A 27,598-nucleotide genomic window follows, 5' to 3' on the forward strand; every position below is an offset into this window, starting at 1 on the left:
ATTGTGTGGACATGGAAATGGAGGCACACATAGGAATGTTCAAAGCACCTCTAAAAAGAAAAAAGATTAACAAGTCTCAAAATAAAAAGACTGGGAAGAAAGCTGACTTAGATGGTAGTAATGAAAATGAAACCCCGAAAGTGATAGTGAATCATCAGATTCTAGTGTGGCGTTGTCTTTGAGTGATTTCTCTGTTCGGAGCTATGACAGTGAGGAGATAAAATTGTTCCTTAAGTCAACAAAGAACAAGAGAGGGGTATGTGTACAAGACTATTTCCCCAATATAACACAGTTTGTTGAGAAAACAAGAAATTTTATGGCTGAAGGTTGCTTCACAAATAAAGAAGTTTATCTTTTAAAAAAGTTGGTGAGGAATGTAGAGAAACTTAAGGATGATGTTTAATAAGTTAAGCTCGTTTTCCATATCGAAAAGAGGAATGTTAAATGTATTAATGAAGCAGAAGAATTTTGATATTGTAATGTCACAAGAAACTCACAGTGATGAGGGGAATGCAGCAGACTGGGGCAGAGAATTTGAGGGGTTAACAATTTTAAGCCTTAACACTTCAATAAGTGCAGGAGTTGCAGTGTTATTTTCTAAGAATTTTAGTCCAATTTCTTACGTAGTTGATTAAGTTGTGAAAGGAAGATTGCTAAAAATTAGAGCTGTCTATGAAAGTTATGTTTTGGTGTTTATTTGTATTTATGCCCCAACAGTCCCTGTGGAAAGATTGTTTTTTTAGATGTATTATGTACGACTTTACAAAGTTGTTCAGAAGAAGAATATTTGTTTTTGGGTGGAGATTTTAATTGCACAGAAAATATGATTGATAGGAACCATGTTGAACCCCATTTGCTGTCTCAGAAATGTCTCATTCATTTCATCAAGAAGTTTGAACTATGTGATATTTGGAGACAATTAAATGGAAATGTGAGACAATATACATGGGTTCATATAAGGGAAAAGATGGCATCCCTTGCCAGATTAGATAGATTGTATGGGTTTTCACATCAGTTTAATATCTTCAAAAAATGTTCCATATTGCCAATAGGGTTTTCTCATCATAGCATGGTACAATGTAGTTTTATTTTAAATTCCATTAAACATAACAGCGCCTACTGGCATTTCAATATTTTTTTATTGAGTGACAATTTTTTAGGGACACTTTTAAGTATTTTTGGCAGAGTTATAGAAAATCAAAGACTAATTTTTGATCAATACAGCAGTGGTGGGACATTGGTAAAGTTAAAATTAGACAGTTTTTTCAACAATACACTCGCAATGTCACTATAGAGGCAAAAAAATCTTTGGAAATTTTGGAGAATGAATTAAGTGAGTGTAAAAAAATAGCTGAATCAACTGGGACAAGCAATCATGTCGAAGTATTTTTCAAAAAGAAAGCTCAGTTAGCGGAACTGCTAGAATATAGAACACAGGGCGCATTGGTCAGATCAAGATTTCAAAATATAAATCATATGGATGCACCGTCAAAATTATTCTTCTGTCTAGAAAAAAAAAATGGGCAGAAGAGATTGATTAAAGCCTTACGGTCGGAAGATGGTCAGTTTTTGCTGAACCCCAGCGATATTCGGAAGAGAGCAGTTGGTTTTTACAAAAATCTGTTTAGAAGTGAGTATGAAACGGAGGGCGATGTAGACAGCATTTTCTTGAGCTCCCTACCAAAGATGTCTTAAGAGGGTAATGTGGCTCTTTCAAGTGTGCTAAGCCTGGAGGAGCTATATAAGGCCCTTCATGACATGGAATCGGGAAAAGCTCCTGGGATTGATGGCCTCCCAGTTGACTTTTACAAGTCTTTCTGGGCAGAGTTGGGAGCAGACTTGCTACAAGTTCTGAGGGAAAGTCTGTCAAAAGGTATTTTGACGTTGAGCTGCAGGAGGGCAGTGATAACGTTTATACCAAAGAAAGGAGATTTGACAGACATTAAGAATTGGCGCCCTGTATCACTTCTTTGTTGTGATTACAAACTGCTCTCTGAGGTGTTGGCAAACAGATTGGCTGAAGTAGTAAGGCAAGTAATACATCCAGACCAGTCCTACTGTATTCCTAGCAGATCCATTTTTGATAACATCTCTTTAGTTCGGGATGCTTTAGAGGTGTCAAAGCTACTTGATTTGGATTTTGGATTGATCTCACTGGACCAGGAGAAGAATTTTGATAGGGTTGAACACCCCTATTTCTGGAAAACTTTAGCAGCGTTCGGTTTTAAAAAAGATTTTATTATGATGGTCCAGGTACTCTATATTGAGATTGAAAGTGTTTTGAAGATTAATGGCGGTTTATGTGCTCCATTTCAGGTTAAAAGAGGTATAAGACAAGGGTGCTCTCTATCGGGAATGTTGTATATCTTAGCCATTGAGCCTTTATTACAAAAAATAAGGGAAAAAATTGATGGATTAAACTTGCCTAACTGTACAAAAAAGATATGTTTATCTGCTTATGCTGATGATGTAATGGTGTTTGTAAGTGGACAAAAAGATGTGAAAAGTTTATTTGATATAATCAATGATTTTACTCTTGTATCTTCTACAAAGATAAATTGGAAGAAATGTGAGACACTCTTGGTTGGTAAATGGAAAAACGGTGATCCGAAAATTCCTGAAGGTTTGGTCTGGGGTAAAGGTGGTTTAAAATATTTGGGAGTTTTTTTAGGTGATGACACAAATCAACAAAAGAATTGGGAAGGAGTTGTTGAAAAAATTAAAGGACGATTAGAGAAATGGAAGTGGCTGCTCTCTAAAATGTCATACAGAGGACGAATCAGTGTCATCAACAACCTGGTCGTGTCTTCAATGTGGCATAAGCTGGCGTGTGTTTAAGCTCCTCCCCAACTACTGATGAAAATACAAGCGATTCTTGTAGACTTTTTTTTGGGACAAATTGCACTGGATTCGACAGAGTGTTCTTTATTTGCCGAAAGAAGAAGGAGGACAAGGACTGGTACATTTACAGAGCAGAACTGCCGCTTTTCGTTTGCAGTTTCTGCAGAGACTTTTAGATGCTTCAGCGGAGGTCAGCTGGAGGGCAGTGGCCCATATTGTTTTGCAAAATTTTGGAGGCTTTGGGCTAGACAAACATCTGTTCCTACTAAACCCTCTAAAGATGGATTTGTCTGTTCTTCCACCTTTCTATAAGAGTCTTTTTAAAGTTTGGAGTTTGTTTCACATCCAGAAATCCGAAAATCTGTATTCACTTCACTGGCTTCTGGAGGAACCTTTAATTCTTGGGGCCCGGTTGGATGTAAAATTTTTTTAGATTCAACTTTATTGTCATTACACATATACAAGTACAGTGTAACGAAATGTAGTTTAGGTCTAACCAGAAGTGCAATTAGCAAGTGCAGATATACAGTGTGAATAAATACAGAATACAATATTAGGAAAATAATTTACGATGGGCATGTACTATAAAAATATGACAATCGGTATGTACTATGAACAATATATACAGAAGGCTATATACTGTGAACATTAGTGTACAGGAGGTTATGAACAGATAACAATATAGACTATACAATAGTGCAAGTGACTTGAGTGTGCATTAATTACAGACATTAGCTATGAAAGTTACAGTGCAGTAGATGAGTTAATGTGGTTATTAAAGGTACGGTGCAATACATGAGTAGATGCAGATATACAGTTACAGTGCAGTAGATGAGTTAGTGCAGATATTGAAGCTATAGTGCAATAGATGAGTAGATGCAGTTAGTTATGCGATAGATGCAATGCAATAGATGAGTTAGAGTGCAGTAGCTGAGTTAGTGCAGTTATTGAAGTTACAGTGCAGTAGCTGAGTTAGTGCAGTTATTGAAGTTACAGTGCAGTAGCTGAGTTAGTGCAGTTATTGAAGTTACAGTGCAGTAGATGAGTTAATGCAGTCATTAAGGTTACAGTGAAGTAGATGAGTTAATGCAGTTATGAAAGTTAAAGTGTAGTAGATGAGTTAATGCAGTTATTAAAGTTACAGTGCAGTAGATGAGGGAATGCCGTTATTAAAGTTACAGTGCAGTAGATGAGGTAATGCCGTTATTAAAGTTACAGTGCAGTAGATGAGTTAATGCCGTTATTAAAGTTACAGTGCAGTAGATGAGTTAATGCCGTTATTAAAGTTACAGTGCAGTAGATGAGTTAATGCAGTTATGAGAGTAGTCCATTAGTGCAAATGAGCATTCAGTGTAATATTCCTGGTGTGCAAGTGAGCAGAATAGAGTGCAAATGATGCTGAGTGTGTGTAAACAGTCCGGTAGAGCAGATACATGAAGTACTGGTGTGTACAGTTCAGTCATGCATGGCAGCCCTGTAGTGCAATGTAAACATTGTAATAGCAGCATTAAAGTTAAAGTTATGAGAGGTAGTGAAATCAGTGGGGAGCAGAGTTCAGGAATGAAACAGTTCTGAGAAAAAAGCTGTTTCCTAGTCTGCTGGTTCTTGTCCGGAGGCACCTGAAGCGCCTGCCGGAAGGCAGGAGAGTAAACAGTCTATGAGCGGGATGAGAGGAGTCCTTGAGAATGCTGCGAGCTCGACGCAGACAGCGTTTCTTCTGGATGTCCTCAATGGAAGAGAGTGTAGTTCCTGTGATGCGCTGGGCTGTTTTCACCACCCGCTGCAGTGCCTTGCGCTCAGCAACAGAACAGTTCCCGTACCAGACTGTGACGCAGTTGGTCAGGATGCTCTCTATCGTGCAGCGATAGAAGTTCACCAGGATAGTTGAAGACAGTTTGTTCTTCTTCAGTGTCCTCAGAAAGAAGAGACGCTGGTGAGCCTTCTTGACCAGGCATGAGGTGTTGGTGGTCCAGGACAGGTCCTCCGAAATGTGGGTCTCCAGGAACTTAAAACTGGAAACACGTTCAACAGCCGTCCCGTTAATGTGGATGGGGTCGTGTGTGCCTCCTTTCGCTTTCCTGAAGTCCACGATGATCTCCTTTGTCTTGGAGGTGTTAAGGAGCAGGTTGTTGTTTGAGCACCATGTGGCCAGGTGCCGTACCTCCTCCCTGTAAGCAGTCTCATCGTTGTTGCTGATGAGACCAATCACTGTTGTATCGTCTGCAAACTTGATGAAGGAGTTAGTTCCATTCACAGGCCTGCAGTCGAGTGTGAAAAGGGAGTAGAGAAAGGGGCTCAGTACGCAGCCCTGTTGTACACCAGTGTTGAGGGTGGTTGTGGTGGAGCAGATGTTGCCTAACCTAACAAGCTGAGGCCTGTTCGTCAGGAAATCCATAATCCAGTTGCAGGTTGAATTGTTAATGCCTAGGTTTCCAAGTTTGATGATTAGCTTGGAAGGGATGACGGTATTGAATGCAGAGCTGAAGTCTACAAACAGCATGCGTGCATAAGTGTCCTTATTGTCCAGATGTGTGAGCACGGAGTGCAGCGCCATGTACACTGCATCATCTGTGCTCCTATTGCTACGGTAGGCAAATTGGTATGGGTCCAGTGTGGATGGTAGGGAGTCTTTTAGGTGTGACATGACCAGCCGCTCGAAGCACTTCATAACAATAGGTGTGAGTGCTACAGGGCGGTAGTCGTTCAGGCATGTCGGGCTGGAATGTTTTGGAATGGGCACAATGGAGGTGGATTTGAAACATGCTGGAACCACTGCTTGGGCGAGGGACAGGTTGAAGATGTCCGTGAAGACCCCAGCGAGCTGCTCCGCACATGCCCTGAGTACGCGACCAGGGATGCCATCAGGGCCAGCAGCCTTGCGCGCGTTTATCCGGCTTAGTGCAGTGAAAACATCTGTGGAATTTAGTGTGATGATTGGGTGGTCGGTGGAAGGTGTGAGCCTGGTGGCGGGTTCCTTATTGTCTCTCTCAAAGCGTGCATAAAAGTCATTAAGCTCGTTCAGAAAGGCAGCATCTGTGGTTATGGGGATGGAGTGGTTGGGTTTATAGTCACTAATGGCCTGGATGCCCTGCCACATGCGTCGAGGGTCAGAATTGGTAAAATGCTCCTCTAGCTTTAACTTGTAGCAGTGCTTGGCCTTTTTGATGCCCCTCTTCAGATTTGCCCGGGAAGTACTATAGGCCTGTCCATCAACTGATCTGAAGGCGGTGTTGCGTGCTTTCAACAGGAGGCGCACTTCCTTGTTCATCCATGGCTTCTGATTCGGGTATATGGTGATCTGCTTTTGAGTTGTGACACTATCAATGGTGGTATTGATGTAGTCCAATACAGAGGAGGTGTAGGTGTCTATGTCCGTGTGAGAGCCACTGGTGGCCTGAGAAGCAAACATACTCCAGTCTGTGTGTAGAAACCTTTCCTGGAGTGTTAAGTCTGCCCCCGCAGGCCACACCTTGATGGTCTTCACTGATGGCTTCACACGATTAATGAGAGGTGAATACTTGGGGGTGAGGAACAAAGAAAGGTGATCAGATTGACCCAGATGGGTGAGGGGGGTCGCGGTGTAAGCTTCAGCCATGTTTGTATAGACATGATCCAAAGTTTTGTTTCCTCTTGTGTGGCAGGAAACATGCTGGTGAAATTTAGGGAGCACTGTCTTTAAGTTAGAGTGATTAAAATCTCCCACAACAATAAATGCAGCCTCCGGGTGAGCAGTCTGTTGTTCACTGATGGCTGCATGAAGTTCTTTCATAGCAAGCTTGGCATCAGCATCCGGTGGAATATAAGCTGCCGTTATAATGGTGGAAGTGAATTCCCATGGCAGATAAAACGGTCTACATTTAACCGTGAGAAACTCAAGGTTAGCCGAGCAGTGTCTCCCGACAATAACAGAGTTCGTGCACCAAGCTTTATTGACATAAATGCACAATCCACCTCCTCTTGTCTTTCCTCTGCCGTTCTATCCGCCCGGTGTGTGTTGCAGCCCGCTAACTCAATAGCGTTCTCCGGTATGCCGCTGTGTAGCCATGTTTCCGTGAAGATGAAAGTGACAGTTTCAACTGTCAATGAAAGTGACAGTTCTTTTAATTGTGTTTTTAAGCTGCAAGAATCAAAAGTGATTATTTTTAGACAATTGTTGGACATTGCTGGAGAGAAATTGGACAATGCTGTGAAAGTAGCTGAATTTTTAGGCACTAGATCTATTCGATTAGTTGCTCTGTTTTTAGCTAAGTTAAAGTCCACCCTCACAACAGAGGAGAGTCTAATGGTAAAATAATATTTTGATAAAGTAACTGTTCCTGATGAAAATGATTTTTTCCCTTGTTTGATGATTTCACCAAAATTGGATGGTTTTAAGGGTTTTCCTTTTAAAAGTTGGGACTCGCAGTGGTTGGATGTATTATCTACTAAAGGAAAGATATTGTATGGAGCTTGTGTAATGGGTTTTAATAAGAATCATCTGCCAAAAAAAGAGGATACACCGTGGAGGAATTTTCTTGGCTTAAAGGAAAATGTTAAACCAGAATGGAGAGTTCTATATAAACCGACATTGGCAAAAACGGTTGGGGATTTGCAATGGAGAATTTTTCATGGTATTATAGCTGTTAATTCTTTTGTTTCTGTTTTAAATGAGGAAGCTGATGATGATTGCCCCTTTTGTTTGCAAAGAGAAACAATTTTTTGTGCATTTGTACAATGTGTTAGATTGAAATCGTTGTTTGATTTTTTAGAAAATTGTTTTGGTGGTTTTAATGAATCATTTACTGAAACTGTATTTATTTTGGGTTTTAAGTATAGTCAAAAAAAGAAATCTATTTGTCAGTTACTGAATTTTATTATTGGTCAAGCAAAAATGGCAATATATATCAGTAGAAGGGATAAAATTGAACAGAAACCTTGTCAAAACATCATTGAGACTTTTTAACATTGGTGAAATCAAGAGTACTGATTGATTATAAGTTTTATAAAACTATGAATGATTTGTTTACTTTTGAGAAGATTTGGTGTTGGAGCTTTTTGTACCATTTTGGTCTCTCTCTCTCTCTCTCTCTCTAACTCTCTCTCTCTCTCTCTCTCTCTCTCTCTCTCTCTCTGTCTCTGTCTCTCTCTCTCTCTCTCTCTCTCTCTCTCTCTCTCTCTCTCTCTCTCTCTCTGTCTCTGTCTCTGTCTCTCTCTCTGTCTTTCTCTCTCTCTCTCTCTCTCTCTCTCTCTCTCTCTCTCTCTCTCTCTCTCTCTCTCTCTCTCTCTCTCTCTCTCTCTCTCTCTCTCTCTCTCTCTCTGTGTCTCACTCTCTCTCTCTCTGTGTCTCGCTCTCTCTCTCTCTCTCTCTCTCTCTCTCTCTCTTTCTCTCTCTCTCTCTCTCTCTCTCTCTCTTTCTCTCTCTCTCTCTCTAGAACAGCATGAAAAGTATATTATCTCTCTCTCTCTCTGTGTCTCTGGTGGACATATGTGTTTTATTTATTTCCCCATCAGGCAAATACATAAAGACTGATTCTCATCCTCATGAGATGCTGACATGATGCATGATCTTTTATCTCTTTCATGAACACCGGCTCTTCATGTCTCATTTGACATAATCTAATGAGAATCTTAGTCATTTATTAGTCAATCAAGAAGTTTTCTATGTATCAAAGCTGTAAAGAGAAATGTATTCAATACTTTTATGAAACTGTATAAACATCAGTGTCACGTTTCCTTCATTTGTGGCTGTTGAATGATTTCTTTCACAGTTTCACAGAAGCTCGGTCACTCGGGAGGAGCTCAGAGTAGAGCCGCTGCTCCTCCACATCAAGAGGGGCCAGCTGAGGTGGCTCGGGCATCTTTTCCGGATGCCCCCTGGACGCCTTCCCGGGAAGGTGTTCCGGGCATGTCCCACTGGGAGGAGACCCCGGGGAAGACCTAGGACACGCAGGAGGGAAAATGTCTCCCGGCTGGCCTGGGAACGCCTCGGTGTCCCCCCGGAAGAGCTGGAGGAAGTGTCTAGGGAGAGGGAAGTCTGGGCATCCCTGCTTAGACTGCTGCCCCCGCGACCCGGTCCAGGATGAGCGGAAGAAAATGGATGGATGGATGGATGGGTTTGAAATTCTAAAGGGAAATTGACAGCAACTTCAAATGCTAATCATCTGACTTCAATGTTTCATCGCTGCTGTTTTTCAGTTGTTGTCATGGCAACAGTGCACAGATGTAATCCAGGTTGAGTCGCTCATATGCACACGTCTGCATTTCTTCACTGCTCACATGCTTTTGAACTCGTCTGAATGCAGATTTAAAGTGCATGTGTGTGTGTCACATTTTCACTTTAATCCTATTTTTGAAGACTAATATGATTTATCATCAATATTTACACATTTTTCTCCAGTCTCGTAACATCAAATGAAGAGACGCCGACGCTGGACTGTAATTTAAAGTACAGCAGCAGTGAACACATGTAGATTAACAGCATAAGAACTTGATCATACTGTGACTCCTCCAGGAGCTTCATTTATAAAATGTTGCGTAGAAACCTTCCTAAAATTCCTAGATTTAACAATCATGCTTCATAGAACGAAGCCCTCTCCATCAGATGTGAAATCTATAAATCGCAAATGATCTTGAAATTGTGTGCAGCTGAACAGTTTCAAATCACAGTCATTGATATGTAAGAGAGCACCTCTCACCGTCCAAATCATTTAGGAGCAGCAACAATGACGTATATTTCCCAAAACCTGCAGCACTCAGACATGAAAACGTGTGCGTGTCTGCTCAGACCCTGACGTGGCGCCATTGCTGATCCTAGATGTCTGAGGGCCCTAAGCAAATTGTGAGGGGCCCTTGTAAAAAAAAAATGTAGCTGTAAACATAACCGTAAACTATAAAGAAAATCCTAAATTTCCAATAAACACATTAACAATTACAAATACAAATACTGAATTTGTAATTCTAACCTGGAGAATTTATTTGTTAGTAAGTATTCATTTGTTGCATAATTTGGCAAAATCAAATAAGATTTTAAAAACATACGGCTTCTTACTCCTTTGCTTCGCAAGTTATAAAAATAGTGTCTTCTTTACAATAGTGGTTTTGGGTACTCAAGGGGGCCCTTTAGGGGCCAACACAACCTGCGTACTCAGCGTATAGGAAGGATCTGCTCTGCGTGGCGCTGAGCACTTTTCCACGTCAAAGACCGAATTTATGTATGTGAACGTTGGTGTGGATTTTTGTGTACGCACACTTTACGATCAAATCTGTGCGTGCGCATTAGGCAACACCGCCCCAGATGAGAAGAAATGCAGCCACAGACGAAAAAGAATTGGAATGAAATGTCACTGAAGAGAGAAATGAATCTGATGATCAAACACATGAGTAGAGTCAGGAATAATAATCATTCCAAACGAAAGGACTTATGGAAATGTTAAAGCGGTGTTATCTGATAGTTTGATATCAGTGTTTGCCAGATGCGGTTTGACATTATTCGGATGCTTTTGATTTGAATGGTGCACAGATTTTATGGTGAGGATTTTATTTTGACAGAATGTTTTATTTCCTGCCAGCACTCATGTGAGAATTTGAGGACATCTGTTTGTCTTCTTCATCTCTTCTGTCCACAGTAATGTGAAATCAAACTGTCTGTCATGTCAAATGCAAGTTCACTTATCGACTACAATGTGGTTTTGCAAGTATACTTAATAAAACAAATGTAAAGAATACCTCTTTATTCTATATTATACCCTCTGACTGAGCTGAATAAATGTGGTGTGACATCTCCAGGTGAGTGACATTACACCTCCGTCCATCTCTCTTGTGTTCCCCACGACCCTTCTCTTCTGACCTTTCATGACAGCTTTTGTCCTCACATCACATTAGTTGTGCTTTTATTCTTCATGACAATGAGATGAAGCTGAAGTTTTTAGTTGTGTTTAATTGACTGTATGGAGATCAGCTGCTAAACGTTGGATTGTTCTGGAATGAGCGAGTTACGGCACTGCAAGAGGTCGTCTAACGTGCGTCACAACCATAAACATTCATGAAAGGGAAATGAGCACTCATTATTTCATGTAGTTGAGGATGTAGAAACATGTTGGGCAATTAGCAATTAATCCTCTGTTCATTAAAGCTGGCTGAATGTAGAGACGGAGGTAGAGGACGGCATCTGGCTGCGTCTCCATGGAAACAAAGGATGCTGAAATAACAGAAGACTTTGAGTAGCAGTGTGAATAAGCAGGAATCCATCTCTGGGTTAATTTCCGCAGGGTTTGAATCCAGTGGAATTGGACACACATCACACATCACACACATCAGACAGCTCCATTAATGAAGGTGACAGCGCTTGTCAAATACAAGTGAAATGCTCTTCTCATTTTTCAACTCCCACTGTCTAACACACCCCAACCATTGTTTTGTGGAAATTATTTAAAGTAAAAACCATCAGGATGAAGTGATGCTATGAACGGTGAACTGATCGAGAGACTGATAGTAAGATGACCTGAACACGCGATGTCCATAAGCTCACACTGGAGTGCTTTCACACTAAAATATTCATAAACTGATGAAATATTCACACAGTGTGACGTGGTAGTTGATATAAGCGTGTGTCCTGTTGAGCTCTTTCTGTGTTTCAAATATTCATCATACTTCAGGACACAAGCTCACTTTCAGACACAAGTGAAGGTTAATGCTATAGAGGTTGGTGAACGGGGGATTATGCTGAAAGCCATGACAGATTTAAACCTTGAATGATATGAATGTGCATCATTAAGTAGATGCTTTTATCCAAATTGACCTGCAAATGAGATAAACAATAGAAGCAACTGCAACAACAAAAACTGGTCTCAAATAGCCTACCACAGTACACAAAGCTAAGTTGCTAAGTTTTTATTAAGGATAGAAAGTGTAGAAAAGAAATGGATCAGATCTGATCGGTAAGGTGTTGACGGAAGAGATGTGTTTTTAGAAGATTCTTAAAGAGGACTACAGAATCTGCTGATCTTGTAGCAGCGGGCTGGTCATTACACAGATGTAGAACCAACGATTTTTTCCCCTTTGGGAGGGCACAACAAGAGGTTGTTCGATTGCGGAGCACATGGATCTGGCGGGTACATAAGTCTGCAGTAGCGAATGAAGATAAGGGGGTGCAGAACCAGTGGTGGTCTTGAGGCCAGGAGCAGAGTCTTGAATTTGATGCGAGCGACTACAGGGAGCTTAATCAAGAGAGGAGTGACATATGCTCTCCACGGTTCATTGAAGAACACTCTTGCCGCTGCATTCTGGCTCATCTGTAGGGGTTTGCTTGTGCATACTGGTAGTCTACAGGACCGGGTGGTGCTGGCAAAATGATCCGTGAAGTTAAGCTGATCGTCAATAACCACTCCCAGGTTCCAGAGTGTTCTTGAAGATTTGATGATGTAGCCCAGTTGAATGGAGAGGTTGTGATGAATCTTTGGGTCGGCTGGGATTACAAGCAGTTCTGTTTTTGCAAGGTTCAGCTACAGGTGATGGTCCTTCATGCAGAGCGAAATGTCAATCAGGCATTCTGATGCGTGCAGAAACAGTTGGAAATTACAGGTGGAGTTGTATATCATCTGCACAGCAGTGGTAGGAAAAGCCATGTTTCCAAATGACAGAGCCATGGGATATCATGCATATGGAAAACAGCAACGCCCCAAGTACTGATCCCTGAGGCACCCCTGTATTGATATGTTGGGACTCAGAGACCTCACCTCTCAAGGATACTCTATATTACCTATGACATGAACCATTGTAGCACCATTCCAAAGACAACCATAGCCTAGAGGGTCGACAGGACGATGTGGTGATTAACTATGTCAAAGGCAGATAGATCCATTAGGATGAATAAGGATGAGTTCGAGGCAGCTCTTGCCAGTCTCAGGGCTTGAATGACAGAGAGCAGCGCAGTGTCAGTGGAATAACCGATCTCCAGTGTTGGGGAGTAGCTAACTACAAGTAGCGACGCTACTAACTTAACTACATTTTTCTGTAGCTTGACGGTAGTTAAGTTACTTTTAAAACAGTGTAGCTTTTCCGGTAGTTAAATACTTTTACAAGTAGGTAGCGGTGTAGCGTGCCCAAACGCTACTCGCTACATTCCATTGCGACGAACTTTAAAGCAATAAGTAGTGCAGCGCACTGAGCACATGCGTCGTCACCTTACTTACTACTGAAAATGTTTGCATTACTGCCAGCTAGTGTCCTGTGACGCATCTCGCGGCTTACGCACAATATTCAGATCGCGTCTGATGATTACGTTAATTTGCCGAAGTTAACTTGACACACACACATCCATCCAGGATGGAGCAAGGCATGTCGACTGAATTTCAGATTCAGAATCATAAGATGTATAATGTTTCTATAGCCTTTTAAAGTGGAAAACTGTATTTCTCCAAAACGCTACAGTAAAACAATCCATAAGGTGTGCATATATTGCGGGACGGCCCCAACTGAAACCCACCATCCGTTTTTTCTACTTATTAAAAATAGGTTATTGACAAGAGACACGGATCCTCTACATTTAATTAAAGCTTTAAAAGCAGCATTCCTGGAATTTACGGTAAACCACTCAATATCTGCGCATCCAAATCTAAACGGCGGCTGGCTTGACCCTCAGTGATTAATTGCCCATGGCCTTATTTATCCAAGTTCATGTCTCTTAAAGATGCAAACAGTAATGGTTACATGTTTTTATGTATTCTTTTCAAAACTAAAAATTAAAAGTCTGCATCAAAGACTTTAAGCACAAATTTAAGGAAACACATGCAGGTGAGTTATTTGGCCCAACATTTGTTCTTTCTGTTGTTTTAATAATTCACATTGTCTACATTTTGCAAACTTGAGATAAATTTGAGTTTAACTTTAACTTGCGTACTGTGTAGTTTACAAAATAAAACAACACTGAAATCATAACTGTATTGTATTACATTGTTTTCTTAAAATATTTTTCATTTACAATGAATCAGTTATTCTTTATATACAATGACACTCTAAAATCAAAGTAGTTTCAATGTAGCTAGCTACTTTTTTATAGTAACTTGTAGTGTAGCTAACTGCTTTTTCAAATGTGTAGCTAAGCTGCAACTTAACTACTTTTATTGATGAGTAGCTTGTAGCTTATCTAACTACAGTTTCAAAGTAGCTTCCCCAACACTGCCGATCTCAATACCAGACTTGTTGCTGTCCAGGAGGTTGTTCTGCATAAGAAAGGAGGAGAGCTGGTTACATACAACACGCTCAAGAGTTTTCACAATGAAGGGAAGGAGAGATATTCTTCAATAGTTGGGAAAAAGAGCTTGTTAATCAACGTCACGCCGTGTTAAATGTTGTGCCATGTTGGTAGGATGACTGCTAGTGCGTTCAATGCAGTGTTCAATGCAGTTCTTGTTTGATCAGGAAATATAACTATGGTAAGTCGGTCCTGCAAAAACAAGTAATGGTACATATCAATACAATAATAGCAGTGGAGTATTATCTTCACAAGTTGGCGGCCCCACTGCAACATAGGGCGTGACGTCAGCTTGACATTCTCTATACGCAGAGGCGGATTAACCATTTGAGCAATTTGGTGAGTCCCAGGGGCACCAGGAATTTAGGGGCACCAAATAAACCTGCAATACAAAATATGTTATTTATAAATGTACATAAGCACTTGTTTTTTAATATTTAATTCACGCATCTGCTCTATATAGGCGTGGCACCATGTGCGGGAATACCCCCACTTTCAGATAAAAATGGTTCCTTCCTCCGAGTCCGCACTTTTTCGACACACTTCCGCCAACATTCCCACCCATGTTATCTGGTTAGTTACATAGATTTCAGTCAATTAAGATTCAGCCAATCACAAGTGAGTGTTATGAGGCCAATCGTGTTTCGTGTACACTTTAATCTTTATTGTACATTTAGTCATTTGGCAGACACTTTTATCCAAAGCGACTTACAATACACTTAATTTGTAGTAGCGGCGACTAAAAGTGCGGGGATTAGCAAAGATTAATAAAGGTATATATACATGACATGTGTCAGAAATAAGATGTTATAGTGCCGTTAAGGTATGTTATAGTAGGTGGAGGTAAGGCCACTATTTAAGGTCCAAACCTGGGTTTTAAAGTGAAAGTGAAGAGCGGTGTCATCACTACAGCAATCAATTCATCTATGTCCTCTTTAGTGAAGTCACTTTTATCACAGTAGCCTAGGCCCACTTATGTGATCGTTGAGTAAGAAGATTATACACATACTGTTCATAAAAAGTTTGAATAGCTGTATAGAAGTAAAATTAGTAACAATAACGTCTCATGTTATTTTTTTGAATAACCTTGCTATGCATTGTAATCTGGTGAATGCCACTTTGGTGAATTAAAGTCCCAATGTCCTGAAAATCTGTATATTGTTCCATTGTCCAAACTATAGTGTGTGTGTGTGTGTGTCCCTGTTCCCCCATTTTGTGGCACGCACAACATTTACACCTGTTAAAAAGATGTGAGTAATTTTTTTTCACTACATCAAAGCGTGAAATGTTACATTAGAACAGAAAGCAGTTGCCCTTTAACTACAGTAGGCTTCATTGTTAAAAAGTGTGAGATGATGGGGGGCATCTCTAGGGCTGTTGCCCAGGGGCACCATGAGGTCTTAATATGCTTCAGTCTATACAGGCCGCTTTAAAGACTGTTGGAAATTTACCAGTGGTCAGAGACGAGTTGATCATGTGGGTCAGAGCGGGAACAACCGCTGGAGAGATGAGTGGGGATGGGATCTAATGGGCAGGTAGTCGGGTGGTTAGAAGAAATGACCTTTGAAACGTCATCTTTAGATAGGAGAGAGAACGAGGGGAGCGAGCATGTGTCAGGGGTTCGGATGTGTTCAAGAGGCGGCGCTGCTAAGAAATGACTGCTGATGGTGGTTGTTTGTTTTCTTTAAGAAGAAAGGTGCAAAATCATCAGCTGATTTATGAGCAGAGAAGGTTTTAAAGAGCGAACGAGAGTCAGGCGAGTTGTTGATCCTAGAGTATCAGCAGAGAGTGAGGAGAGGAGAGACTGATAGAGACAGAGGTCAGTAGGATCCAGGGTCGTCGCTAGACCCCTTTTACGTGTGCACATGCCGCAGTATAAAATTGCTGTGCCCTAGTATAAATTTAAAGTTTGACTTTTAACAATTTACTTTATTTGTCAGTGTTATCATTAACATCGATAACAGCGACAAAATCGGATCTAAATGCAACGTTGTTACTTTATTTTCTTTTGTAAAAGGAAAGAGGTCCCGCACTTTAACTGGTCCGGGAAATGAAAGCAGAAAGGAGATGAGTTTGAGGGAGGGAAGAATTGACAAACAAACTAGTGGACATCTCCAGCCAGTCCGGTCTCAGACATAAGAGGAAAATGTCTCACGAAAACCTTTGTCAAGTCTGTAAAATTATATTGTTGCTTAGAAAAACATTTGTGTTCTGTACTTGCAGAAATGAAATTAACATTCAATTGACTAGCTCTAGTTTAGGACATTTCATTATAAGTTGTAAGTACCTCTGTCCGAGATGACTATGAGCTAAACTAGGCACTACAGTTATGTTTAGTACAGCTGGTAAAAAAATTATCTTAGTTTGGACTTGGCTGTGAAACCAGAATATATTATTTTTTAAGGTAAAATATCCTTTTTATATTAGTTGGAGCCACAAAAAGACTGGTTTGTTGAAATACTGTAGTTGTAAAATTCTTGAAAAGATTGACAGTTGATAGTTATCATTGTGTAATGAAGACAGATGTGCAAGAATACATTTCTCTCTGTTTTCATTATTTCCATACAGTGCATGCCAACATGTTAATAAAGTTCATGTAAGAATGTTGAAGATACTTTAATATTTAGAAAAATACAGTTGAAAGAAAAAGTATGTGAACCCTTTGGGCTTACTTGGATTTCTTCATAAATTGGTCATAAAATGTGTTCTGATCTTCATCTAAGTCACAACAATAGAGAAACACAGTCTGATTAAACTAATACCGCACAAACATTATACGTTTTCATGTTTTTATTGAACACAACATGTAAACATTCATAGTGCAGGGTGGAAAAAGTATGTGAAACCCTAGGCTAATGACTTCTCCAAGAGCTAATTGGAGCCAGGAGTCAGTCAACCTGGGGTCCAATCAATGTGATGAGATTGGATGTGTTGATTAAAGCTGGCCTGTCCAATAAAAAACACACACCAGTTTTGAGTTTGCTGATCTGAAGAAGCGTTGTCTGATGTGAACCATGCCTCGCACAAAAGAGCTCTCAGAAGACCTACGATCAAGAATTGTTGACTTACATAAAGCTGGAAAGGGCTACAAAAGTATATCTAAAAGCCTTGATGTCCATGTGTCCACGGTCAGACAGATTGTCTACAAATGGAGAAAGTTCAGCACTGTTGCTACACTCCCTAGGCGTGGTCGTCCTGTAAAGATGACTGCAAGAGCACAGCGCAGAATGCTCAATGAGGTGAAGAAGAATCCTAGAGTGTCATCTAAACACTTACAGAAATCTCTGGCACATGCTAACATTTTTGTTGACAAATCTACAATAAGGAAAACATTAAACAAGAATGGACTTCATGGGAGCACACCACGGAGGAAGCCACTGCTGTCCAAAAAAAACATTGCAGCACGTTTGAAGTTTGCAAAAGAGCACCAGGATGTTCCACAGCACTACTGGCAAAACATTCTGTGGACAGATGAAACCAAAATTGAGTTGTTTGGAAAGAACACACAACGCTATGTGTGGAGAACAAAAGGCACAGCACACCAACATCAAAACCTCATCCCAACTGTGAAATATGGTGGAGGGGGCATCATGGTTTGGGGCTGCTTTGCTGCCTCAGGCCCTGGACGGATTACTGTCATCGATGGAAAAATTAATTCCAAAGTTTATCAAGACATTTTGCAGGAAAACTTAAGACCATCTGTCCGCCAAATGAAGCTTAACAGAGGATGGACGATGCAACAGGTCAACGACCCAAAGCATAGAAGTAAATCAACAACAGAATGACTTCAACAGAAGAAAATACACCTTCTGGAGTGGCCCAGTCAGAGTCCTGACCTCAACCTTATTGAGATGATGTGGCATGACCTCAAGAGAGCGATTCACACCAGACATCCCAAGAATATTGCTGAACTGAAACACTTTTGTAAAGAGGAATGGTCCAAAATTTCTCCTGACCGTTGTGCAGGTCTGATCTGCAACTATAGGAAACGTTTGATTGAGGTTATTGCTGCCAAAGGAGGGTCAACCAGTTATTAAACCCAAAGGTTCACATACTTTTTCCACCCTGCACTATGAATGTTTACATGTTGTGTTCAATAAAAACATGAAAACGTATAATGTTTGTGCGGTATTAGTTTAATCAGACTGTGTTTCTCTATTGTTGTGACTTAGATGAAGATCAGAACACATTTTATGACCAATTTATGAAGAAATCCAAGTAAGCCCAAAGGGTTCACATACTTTTTCTTTCAACTGTATAATGTTCACGTAGGAATAGTGGTTTGAGCAAGGGAAGCTTGTATAGTGCTTTGTGCTACATACTTCTTGCACACAGGAGGTTTTTTATAAAAAGAGTGAATGAACGGGGACTGCTCTCCAGAAGAGCTTTGGGTCGAGCAACGCTCCTGTTTGAGCCACTTTCTCTCAGCAGACCTGAGCGTGGTGCGATCCTCACAGAGAACATCAGATAATCAGGCAGCAGAAGCGGATGCAAAGACTGGTCTTGATGTGAGAGGACATACGCTGTCTCAGCCGGAGGTTAGTGTGGAGCACAGAGTGTTAGTGTCCATCAGAGAGAGAGAGAGCTGTTCAGAGGGAGGGAGTGTGGTGGAGACCGCAGATCTAATTAGCAAATGATTAACTGGAAAGATTTGACTCATACCTCAAACCTCATCAAGATGAAAGAACAGTAAAGAAGCTGCGAGTGCACACCCTTACAAAAAACTGTTGTGCATTACTCATTTTATGATAAAAAGAAGTAATAAAGAGAAATTGAAATAGATAAGAGAAAAGAGACACAATAATTGTTATTATAAGTTTCTGTAGTGTGATTGGTTTGGTGTGTGTTTGTATCAAGAGGATTTTATTATTATAATATGCTGCTTTCTGGATTCTGACTCATGTTTGTTTTGTTTTAATTTAGTTGTTCACACAACAGATTTTGATTAATAACAACTCAGGAGTTTGTGTATTTTTTGTGTGTAAATGTGGATTTTCTATGCATCTCTTCACACATTTTCTGATCCTGTTCAGGACAAATTCACTTTAAAAATGATTGGTTGTTTTTAAGCCATGCTTGGGTAAATCATGGATAAACTCAAACGTTGAGTTATGAGTGAACATATGCTGGATTATTTCATCGCTGGAGTGGTTGAACGGGACAGCACAAGTTCAGTTATGAATATGGATGATGATGATGTCTCAGGTTGATCATCACAGCAGGTGTTTTTATTGTGAGATGTGTGTGAGAGAGTGAGACGTCACTTGGGTTAGTCTCAGGAGTTCTTCAGTTGCTATGGTGAGATTCTGTAAATTCTGTAACACAGGACCTGAATGAAACACTCACACAATCAAAGGTCCTTCTCTCATTATTTCAATTCCCAGCATCACTGTTAGACACGTCAAAGGATGACGGGATAGGGATGTTTATGAAGACATGAGTCATTCAGCATCTTCTCAAGACAAATTATGCTTATGATAACAATAAATGTGATATTGTTTGTTGTTGTGTTTGACTGTAACACATGATGATATACACTCTACAAGCGGACAGATTTCACAATAAAACACTGATCTCAGTTCTCTCTGGATAGAAGCATCTGCTTCTGATTTCAGGTAAGTGTATGTGACTGGACAAAAGTGCCGATCATTTGTTTAACCCCTGAATGTTGTTTTTAAGGTCATTATAAAAATGTATTTTCATTTTTGAAGTTGCTTTGCACTCAATCAAAGATGTATTTGTTGTTTTTTTCTTATAAAAAGAACCACATTGATTTAAAAACAGAATAATGATTTGAGTCCATGAGATCTGTGAAATGTTGTAAAGCTCATCATTTTAAATCTAAACTGTGAATATGAATGACAGCACAGGGAGTATTGAGTGAGCTCTGGCTCTTCTGCTGAGGAAAAGAACAGCTATAACATCACACAAACACTCATAACACATAGATGTTGTTATTATCTGAACCCATCTGCTGCATTATATAGAGAGCATTCTTTCATCTCCATGTCAACCAGATGGAGTGAATTCTTCCTGATGTGATCTTCTCTGACTGGGAACAGAATTTACATTCTCACAGCGACACTTCATCTCACTTCTGTCACAGCCAATAACAGACAATTGTGCCTCAAACCCATTAAGAGATTGTTCACACAAAAGACTTTTATCATACAATGATCATTTATACTAACAGCATCTGTCAAGCTGTAAACTCAATGAGTGTGTGTACATTTTGGTGATATGCTTTAAACATCAAACTTTTTTAACAATGTGTACAGTATGAATGTGAAACAGGACAACATTATGTGTAAAGTTTGGTTTATTCTAAGGAACAAATCAACTAAACATTGAAAGGTCGTCTTCAAAAATATCAACTGTGTCTATTAAACAATAAATAATTCTAGTCCCTGTGGTAAAACTACACACGAGCTGAACTCAGAACAGATAACTGCTCCTGTGTGAATGTGAACAAACACAACACAAACACATTTACACATGTTTCATCAATCTGCTCCTGAAGTGTTGCTATGCACCAATGCTTCTGTTCATCATCACTGCTCACTTTCTTATTGTTTTGTGGGGAATATAAAAAATGTCATTATTCTGAAATTGTTGAAGTTTTCAGTTCATGATTTTTATCAGCGTGTTCACATTGTCATTTCATAAAGAAACGCACACGCACATGTGTATCAAAGTCAGCGTCCGCAACCGTTAAACTTTTCAGATGTTAAAATCTGGTCTCTGAGGTGCCTCTCTTCAGACTGTTGCTCATAAACTCATCGTGCTCAGAACTCAAGTTATTGTGCGATCTAGAGATCATAAGAAGCTTCTCTTTTTTCGTGTAATCCCTCTTCACGGCCACCGGGGGCACTATGAGTCTGTCCATGGGGTCATCTCTGTCTTCTAGTTTAGTGTATCCTTTACTGTTGCTGCGGTCCAGTCGAGGCCAGCTGGGGTGTTTCCTCTGCTCGGGCTGGACGGTGAGCATGGCGGCCCCTCGCTCTAGATCCAGAGATTTGGAATGAGCCGAGAACATGTGGAGCGAGCTATTGGAGCCAAAGCCTTTACGTGCTGCTCCGGGTGACAGGAATCTACCGCTGCTGGATCCGGGTGACAGCGACGAATGTGAAGTCGCAGAGCTGTAAGATTCTGTGGCGGAGTTGCTCCGGAGCAGATGGGCCCCGGGTGGTTTAAAAGCTTTGGCGATATCTGGTACAGGGACAGTTAATGATTCCATAGACTGAGGTCCGGAGACGTCCCTGTTCAGCTCCAGGTCCTCTGTGATGCTGTCGATGTCAGGCTCATCGATGACACAGTTGTTGAGTTTGATGACGGGCAGCGTGAAGGCGCTGATGGAGGAGGAGACGATGGAGCGCGTCTGGCATTTCTTCAGCGCACTGCCACACTGACGGCCGCCTTCAGACTGGAACCCAAAAATGGATTCAGAACGATTCTTGTAGGTGGGCGACAGCAGGTTTAAGCCTCCTTTAGCCTCGCTCATCAAACCTTCCTCGTCTTCAGCCGAGTTGGTCCTGTGAGAGAAGGACATCAGCGTGTTAGCCGCAAGTCGCGAGGCAAACTGACTGTCCTGAGCGAACGAACGGATCTCCGTGTCCCCGTAGGGACCCCCGTAAGTCCCGTTGGCACACTTCTGCTCTTTGATCCTCAGGCTGTGAATGTCTATGACGGTTGAGTACATGTCTCTCATGTGGATAATCTTTGTCTCGCGATCTCTATTCTCGTGGAGTATGGCATTGGCGCAGATGAAGATAAAAATCCCGATGCCCATGGTGAACGGACCCAACATTTTCATCTTCTCCGAATGTAGATGTTTTTCAAAGAACTGTGCCAGAGAGCCCACCTGTCCTCTCACTGCTTGAGTGTCGTTGGTGTAGACCTTGTTTTCGGGTGTCTTCAGGTGGTCTTTGTGAGGCCAGTATCCTAAAACGGCCATGGCGATGCCTGCCATGAGAATCAGGACTCCCAAAACCAGGAAGAAACCTGAAGCCGAGTACAGCCGGATCTTCCCTCTCACCACCACCACATCGGATCGAGGTTTACGCTTGCATGCTTTCTTCTGGGCTGCAGGCGCCGGGCTCTGAGAGGCCAGATGAAACTGAGAACGAGAGGAGTCTTGTCTCTTCAACGCAGCAAGCCCTGTGATCACGCCTCCAGTCGCAATCATCGCTACGCCAGTTAAAGCCTGCAAGACAAACAAACAGATATCTACGTTAGCTGGAGCTTTCACAATCTTGTTCTTTCTCTCAATCCCTCCGTACACATTAAAGGTCAAATAAATTGAGGATAAACACTTTTTTTTGGAAAAACATTTTCCAAATGACTAATTTTGTGTCGCATCTGTTTACATTTCAGCATTATTTTACATCCCTTTTCTTTCTTCATAGGAAAGACATCAAAGCTGTGGGTAATTATAAAGTACACAACAAAACCCTGACTCTATAAAACAAAACAACATCACACAGCTGAAAGGCCTGTCCACATCAAAAATGACAAAAATGACAAAATGTGTGAGCGGTTTAAACTTTTCACTATTTTATCTGTGAAGTGTCAAGCACTGAGATGTGAATCAACACTTTAATATTTTTGCCCTTTCTTAAATTGTCAGTTTTTTTATTTGCTTATAATTTTCAGTGAGTGTTAATGATTTATAACCCATACGGTTTCTTTAAATGCGTCAAAACTACCGGTCCCATTAATCAAATTGTTTGCTTAATAAAACCAACATACAGCAAAATTCAACAAATCGTTTATTTAATACAAATATTATACAGTAAAATAAAAATAAAACAATCAATATTCATATAAATTAAATATAAATATTTTTACTATTAGCCATGTGCATTTATGCATTTGGCAGACGCATATATTTGCTTTATACATTTATGCATTTGGCAGACGCATATATTTGCTTTTTACAATTATGCATTCGGCAGACGCTTTTATACAAGGCATCTTATATTGCATTATCCTATACATTTGTTTCTCATTATGTGCAATCCCCTGGATCGAACCCACAACATTGGCGTTGTTAGCGCCATGCTCTAACCACTGAGCTATAGGAAAGCTACAGGACTTTGTCCAAAGAGACGAACATAGCACTGTATTAATAATGTATTTGTTGCTGACTATGTGCAAACCCGTGGGATCAAACCCATGACCTTGGCGTTGCTAGTGCTATGCTCTAATCACTGAGCCACAGGAAAGACAGACTATAAGAAAAAGTGTGTTCATTGAAACTGTCTATAAAACGAAACAGGAATCATTTATTTTCCTAATCACTATCTAGATGATGTAGGATTAATGTATTATTCGTTTTTTATAGTCAACAATCAAGATCACTTGTCTCATGAAATCTAAACAGAAAGTTATTTGTATAAATAATGATTCATGAAACATTAAAGATGCAATGCATACATTTACATTTACATGTATGCATTTGGCAGACGCTTTTATCCAAAGGGACTTACAAAGCATTAACCTATACATTTATACATTGGTATGTGCAATCCCCTGGGATCAAACCCACAACCTAACGCAATGCTCTTACCACTGAGCTACAAAAAAGCAATAACTTAACAGAATGTGTAAAAATATTAAGTGACATTTATTAAGTCAAAGTCACTGTTTGGTATTGATGAGATTTGAATAGCCTCTGTTCCGGAAGCATGCGCTGCTTACATATTTGGTATGAATGCTCTCATCTGTTAACATGTGTGCTGAAAATTTTTACCACTGCTTACCCATGCGGCGTGAAATGGGAGTAAGTGATATTCTTGTCAACACTTATGTTCACATTGACATGGACATTTAGCTGACCTCAACTCAATGTTTGTGCATGCTGAAAAAAAAAGTTGAGAAGTGTAATCGTCCAGTGGAACACAATAAAGCTGTGATCATGTGAAAGAGTTGGAAGCGTCAGGATAAATGAGGAGGTGGTGATTATATAAACAAACATTAGAACAAAAGGACACATTCTGCTATCGTCTGTCTCTTAATGAAACACCTCTAAAGAACACTTGAAGTGTGATGTATGAAGCATGTGTCTCTCACAGATTACTGATCGTCTCTATCATGGTGAGTTTATTTTACTTTTATCCAAAGCAACATGCAGTGCATTCACATTTGCTCATCTTCTGACCATTGAAAGCAAGAGTAGAAGAGGATATCACACACCGACTAACAGTGTCTGGTGAAATGTCACGCTCTTCTCTTCTGACAGAAGTTTGTCACACACTGGCTGATTCAGAACGCAGTGGAGGTGACAGACGGCATCTCTCGGTCACATACTGAAATAATATTCATGTCACTGTCCCAGTGTCATTCTGTCTCTCTCATCTGTGGAATGTATATATTTCTACTGTATTTACAAGACAATAAACACAGAAACTGTGTGTGATTTGAACATTTTACTATTCAACTTAAACTGTGTTATATGTCTAGAGATGCACCCATATGTACATTTTGGCCGATAATGATAAGCTATAATTCTTAAACACTGGAAGCCGATAACCAGTATATTGGCTGAACTACAGTTTCTAAATACTAATATAAAATTCACTAATTTCCCTAAATTCCTGTTTTTTTTAAAACCTTAACTGCAGAAAACAAGGTAAACATTAGTTCTCTTTTTCCCCTCTGAAAATCGTGCAGGCCTACCAAGCCTACTTTACACTAGATAACAATTCTTTAACCTTATAACTTTTCTGGTGTAGTTTTATTAAATAAACAAATTATAGATGTTCTTCCAGAGCAACCCAGAAAAGTGTTCTTAACATCCACCTGTCTTACCGGTCTTACGACAGAAAGCATTCAGACAGCAGTCTGATTAAAAGCATGCTATTGTTACTTTAATTGACATATTCATAAATAGTGCATCTAAGTTACATCAATACTATCAGTTTGTGAATGATCAAGACAGAAAGACAGTACTGTACTTTATTTTAACTGTGAGCAGCTGAAGTTTAACCAGAGGAACTTGTTTTTCTTCTATAATATACCGGCCTAAACTGTATTATTAGTTACCGATACCGATAACATAAAAAATGGCGACTGGCGAGCAGGATGCGGATTTCGATTGTTTAAATTGACTCAAATTGACTCTCCGTGTCTACACAACAGAGAATCACATCACACACGCTCTCAGGAACATTTATGTTATTGATCTTTTGTCTCTATGTCCTCTAATATCTTTATCTAGCACCAAACACGCTTCATTTTAACCCTTTCCGCTCCGCGCGCGCTGCTTTCACCCCAAAGATGCGCCGCATGAAAAGCAGCAGATACATTTGACAACAGTAGTGCAGACACGCAGAGCAGGTATATGGACACACAACAGTAAACAAAATGCAGCCATTTTAAAGTATTTGTATCCGTCAGTCTGTTTACTGTTCGCTGTATGTCTCCAGCATTTCGTCCAGATTTGAGATATTTTATGAACCATAACGTTTTTATCTACATTTAGCATTAGCATTATTGATCAGCATGTGACCCTGTGAAAACCCAGGCTAAAGACTCATCAATTATTAGATAACAAACATCTCAAGCATTCATTTTAATATTTTAATCTTTAAAATGGCATTATTCAGTCAATATTGAAGATTTTGTAGTTATATATTTTCACAGAATATTCTTTCTGTTTGATGATTTTGTGTAGAAAATAGTACAAAGAAGCGGGTCACATTTTGTAATGAACGTTCTTATTAAGAGATGATTTAAAGATAGAAGTAGGCTAGTTCTGATATGAATGACATGGAAAGGCTAATTTGGAAAATGACTTTGTTTTGTGGTCATTATGAGAGCATTTGAATTGTTAAATTACATTTGTTGTCATTGGCTTTTATATTTACCAATATTAACTATTAGACCTGATAAGTGGATTTTAAAATATAAAACAAACGGTCTGATAAAATATCATATATTTTAATAAATGTATATATATATATATCCATGTGGGCTAAATTGATTAAATATTTATTATTTGTTATTTTCAAGAAACATGTTGTCTGGACCCCCGTTTGGAAGAAAATATAAAGACTGGACCTATTGGAACTTTAATTGAACACCCCTGATATAGTGCATCTCTATGTTCTTATAAGAATCACTACAGAGAGAGAGAGAGAGAGAGAGAGAGAGAGACCTGTATAGAGTCTTTACGGTGACTAAGAGACCTGAATATATAAGAATACCCCCACGATCATCTGCTCTAGAAGACACCGGTCAATGGGATGCTGTCTGAGTGCGTGTCTGCGTGAGTTGGTGGGGTTTCTGGGGGGTGTATGTGTGGGTGGGGGGTATTTCAGCTGGAATCAGAAATAATAAGTCCAGTACTCGTCTTGTGAGCTGTGTGTCTGTTCGATGGAGAGAGTGTGACCTTAAACAAACCCGATGAACATCCGCCACAACACATCTTGTGTGATGATATCAGCGTTATTCCAAAACAAAACGATCCCTCAACATGCGATACGTATATATATATATACATTTCTGTGTCTGTGATAAACATTACACTCATGTTTAAGATCAATACACACTTGATTTGTATAGATTAAGATCAATAAACACCTGTGTGATGACAAGTTAAGATCAATACACACCTGTGTGCTGAAATCTTGATGTTACGTGTCCATTACGCGCGCGCGCGCACAGCGCTCTCTCTCCTTCGCGTATTCCCGCTTTACTGTAGCGGATCCGTTCATAAATACTTTATTTACTTCATAAAATGCTTTGAGTCGTCATGTCATAATCCAGCCAACGAGGTGTTTTGTTCAAACATCTGGAGAAATAAACTTCCCCCGAGCGCGCGCATCCTCTCCATATCAGCCCGGAGCGCGTCCACGGAGTTTCCCTTCACACAAACTTAACAAGTCTTCCCCAAAAAACGTGCTCTTAACGAGAACACCTCGAAGCAAAACTCGTATTTTCTTTTCACTTTCTTTCATTCGCTAATCCTGACAGTCGAGCTTCTTGAGATGGAAATATTTCCTCATCTTTAAATCCGTAATGTCAGATGGGATGTTTCCGTTATTCCCCTCAGATATCCGATCCCACGCGTCTTGTGGTCAGTAAATTGAATTTTTGATCGCAGTAAATAATAAATAGCGTGTTTTTGTTTAGGATCCCCTCAGATGCATTGGTCTCGAGACCGAGGCTCGAATCCTATCCGTCGGTCGGAGCGCGAGCGCGGCTTTTGTATGCCCACGTGATGCCGTTCCAGATGACGCAAATTGACAGGAGAGCTCGTGCCAATCTGAATAATTAATTAATGTAAAATTAAAGAATCCCAGCGGATACCCCTTAGGAAAAGTAGCCAAGATCTTATTATAGTCAAACCATTGATTCACATTTGTAGTGTCACTACAAACATATTTATTATAATAATTAGTAGCCTACAATTAAAAGAAATAGATGAACTATTCTAGCATAGTTAAACCATTTCCATATATGGGATGTGTGCTTGTACAGTTAAAATGACGTAGATGTTGTCTTGCTTCATTTTATATTTTGCAG

At 40.1% G+C, this 27,598-nt stretch overlaps 1 protein-coding gene across 1 annotated transcript; it reads right to left on the reverse strand.

Moving 5' to 3' along the window:
• Positions 1-20,372: 20,372 nt before the first annotated feature.
• tmem200a (transmembrane protein 200A) lies at positions 20,373-27,234 on the reverse strand. Its single transcript, XM_056764796.1, has 2 exons — positions 26,686-27,234; positions 20,373-22,274 (listed from the first exon to the last, which is right to left on the reverse strand). Exon 2 carries the CDS (start codon positions 22,254-22,256, stop codon positions 20,799-20,801), a length of 1,458 nt encoding a protein of 485 aa, XP_056620774.1. The 5' UTR covers positions 22,257-22,274; positions 26,686-27,234; the 3' UTR covers positions 20,373-20,798.
• Positions 27,235-27,598: the final 364 nt, after the last annotated feature.

This window comes from Triplophysa dalaica, chromosome 13 (assembly GCF_015846415.1).
Source record: "Triplophysa dalaica isolate WHDGS20190420 chromosome 13, ASM1584641v1, whole genome shotgun sequence".
NCBI lineage: Eukaryota > Metazoa > Chordata > Actinopteri > Cypriniformes > Nemacheilidae > Triplophysa > Triplophysa dalaica.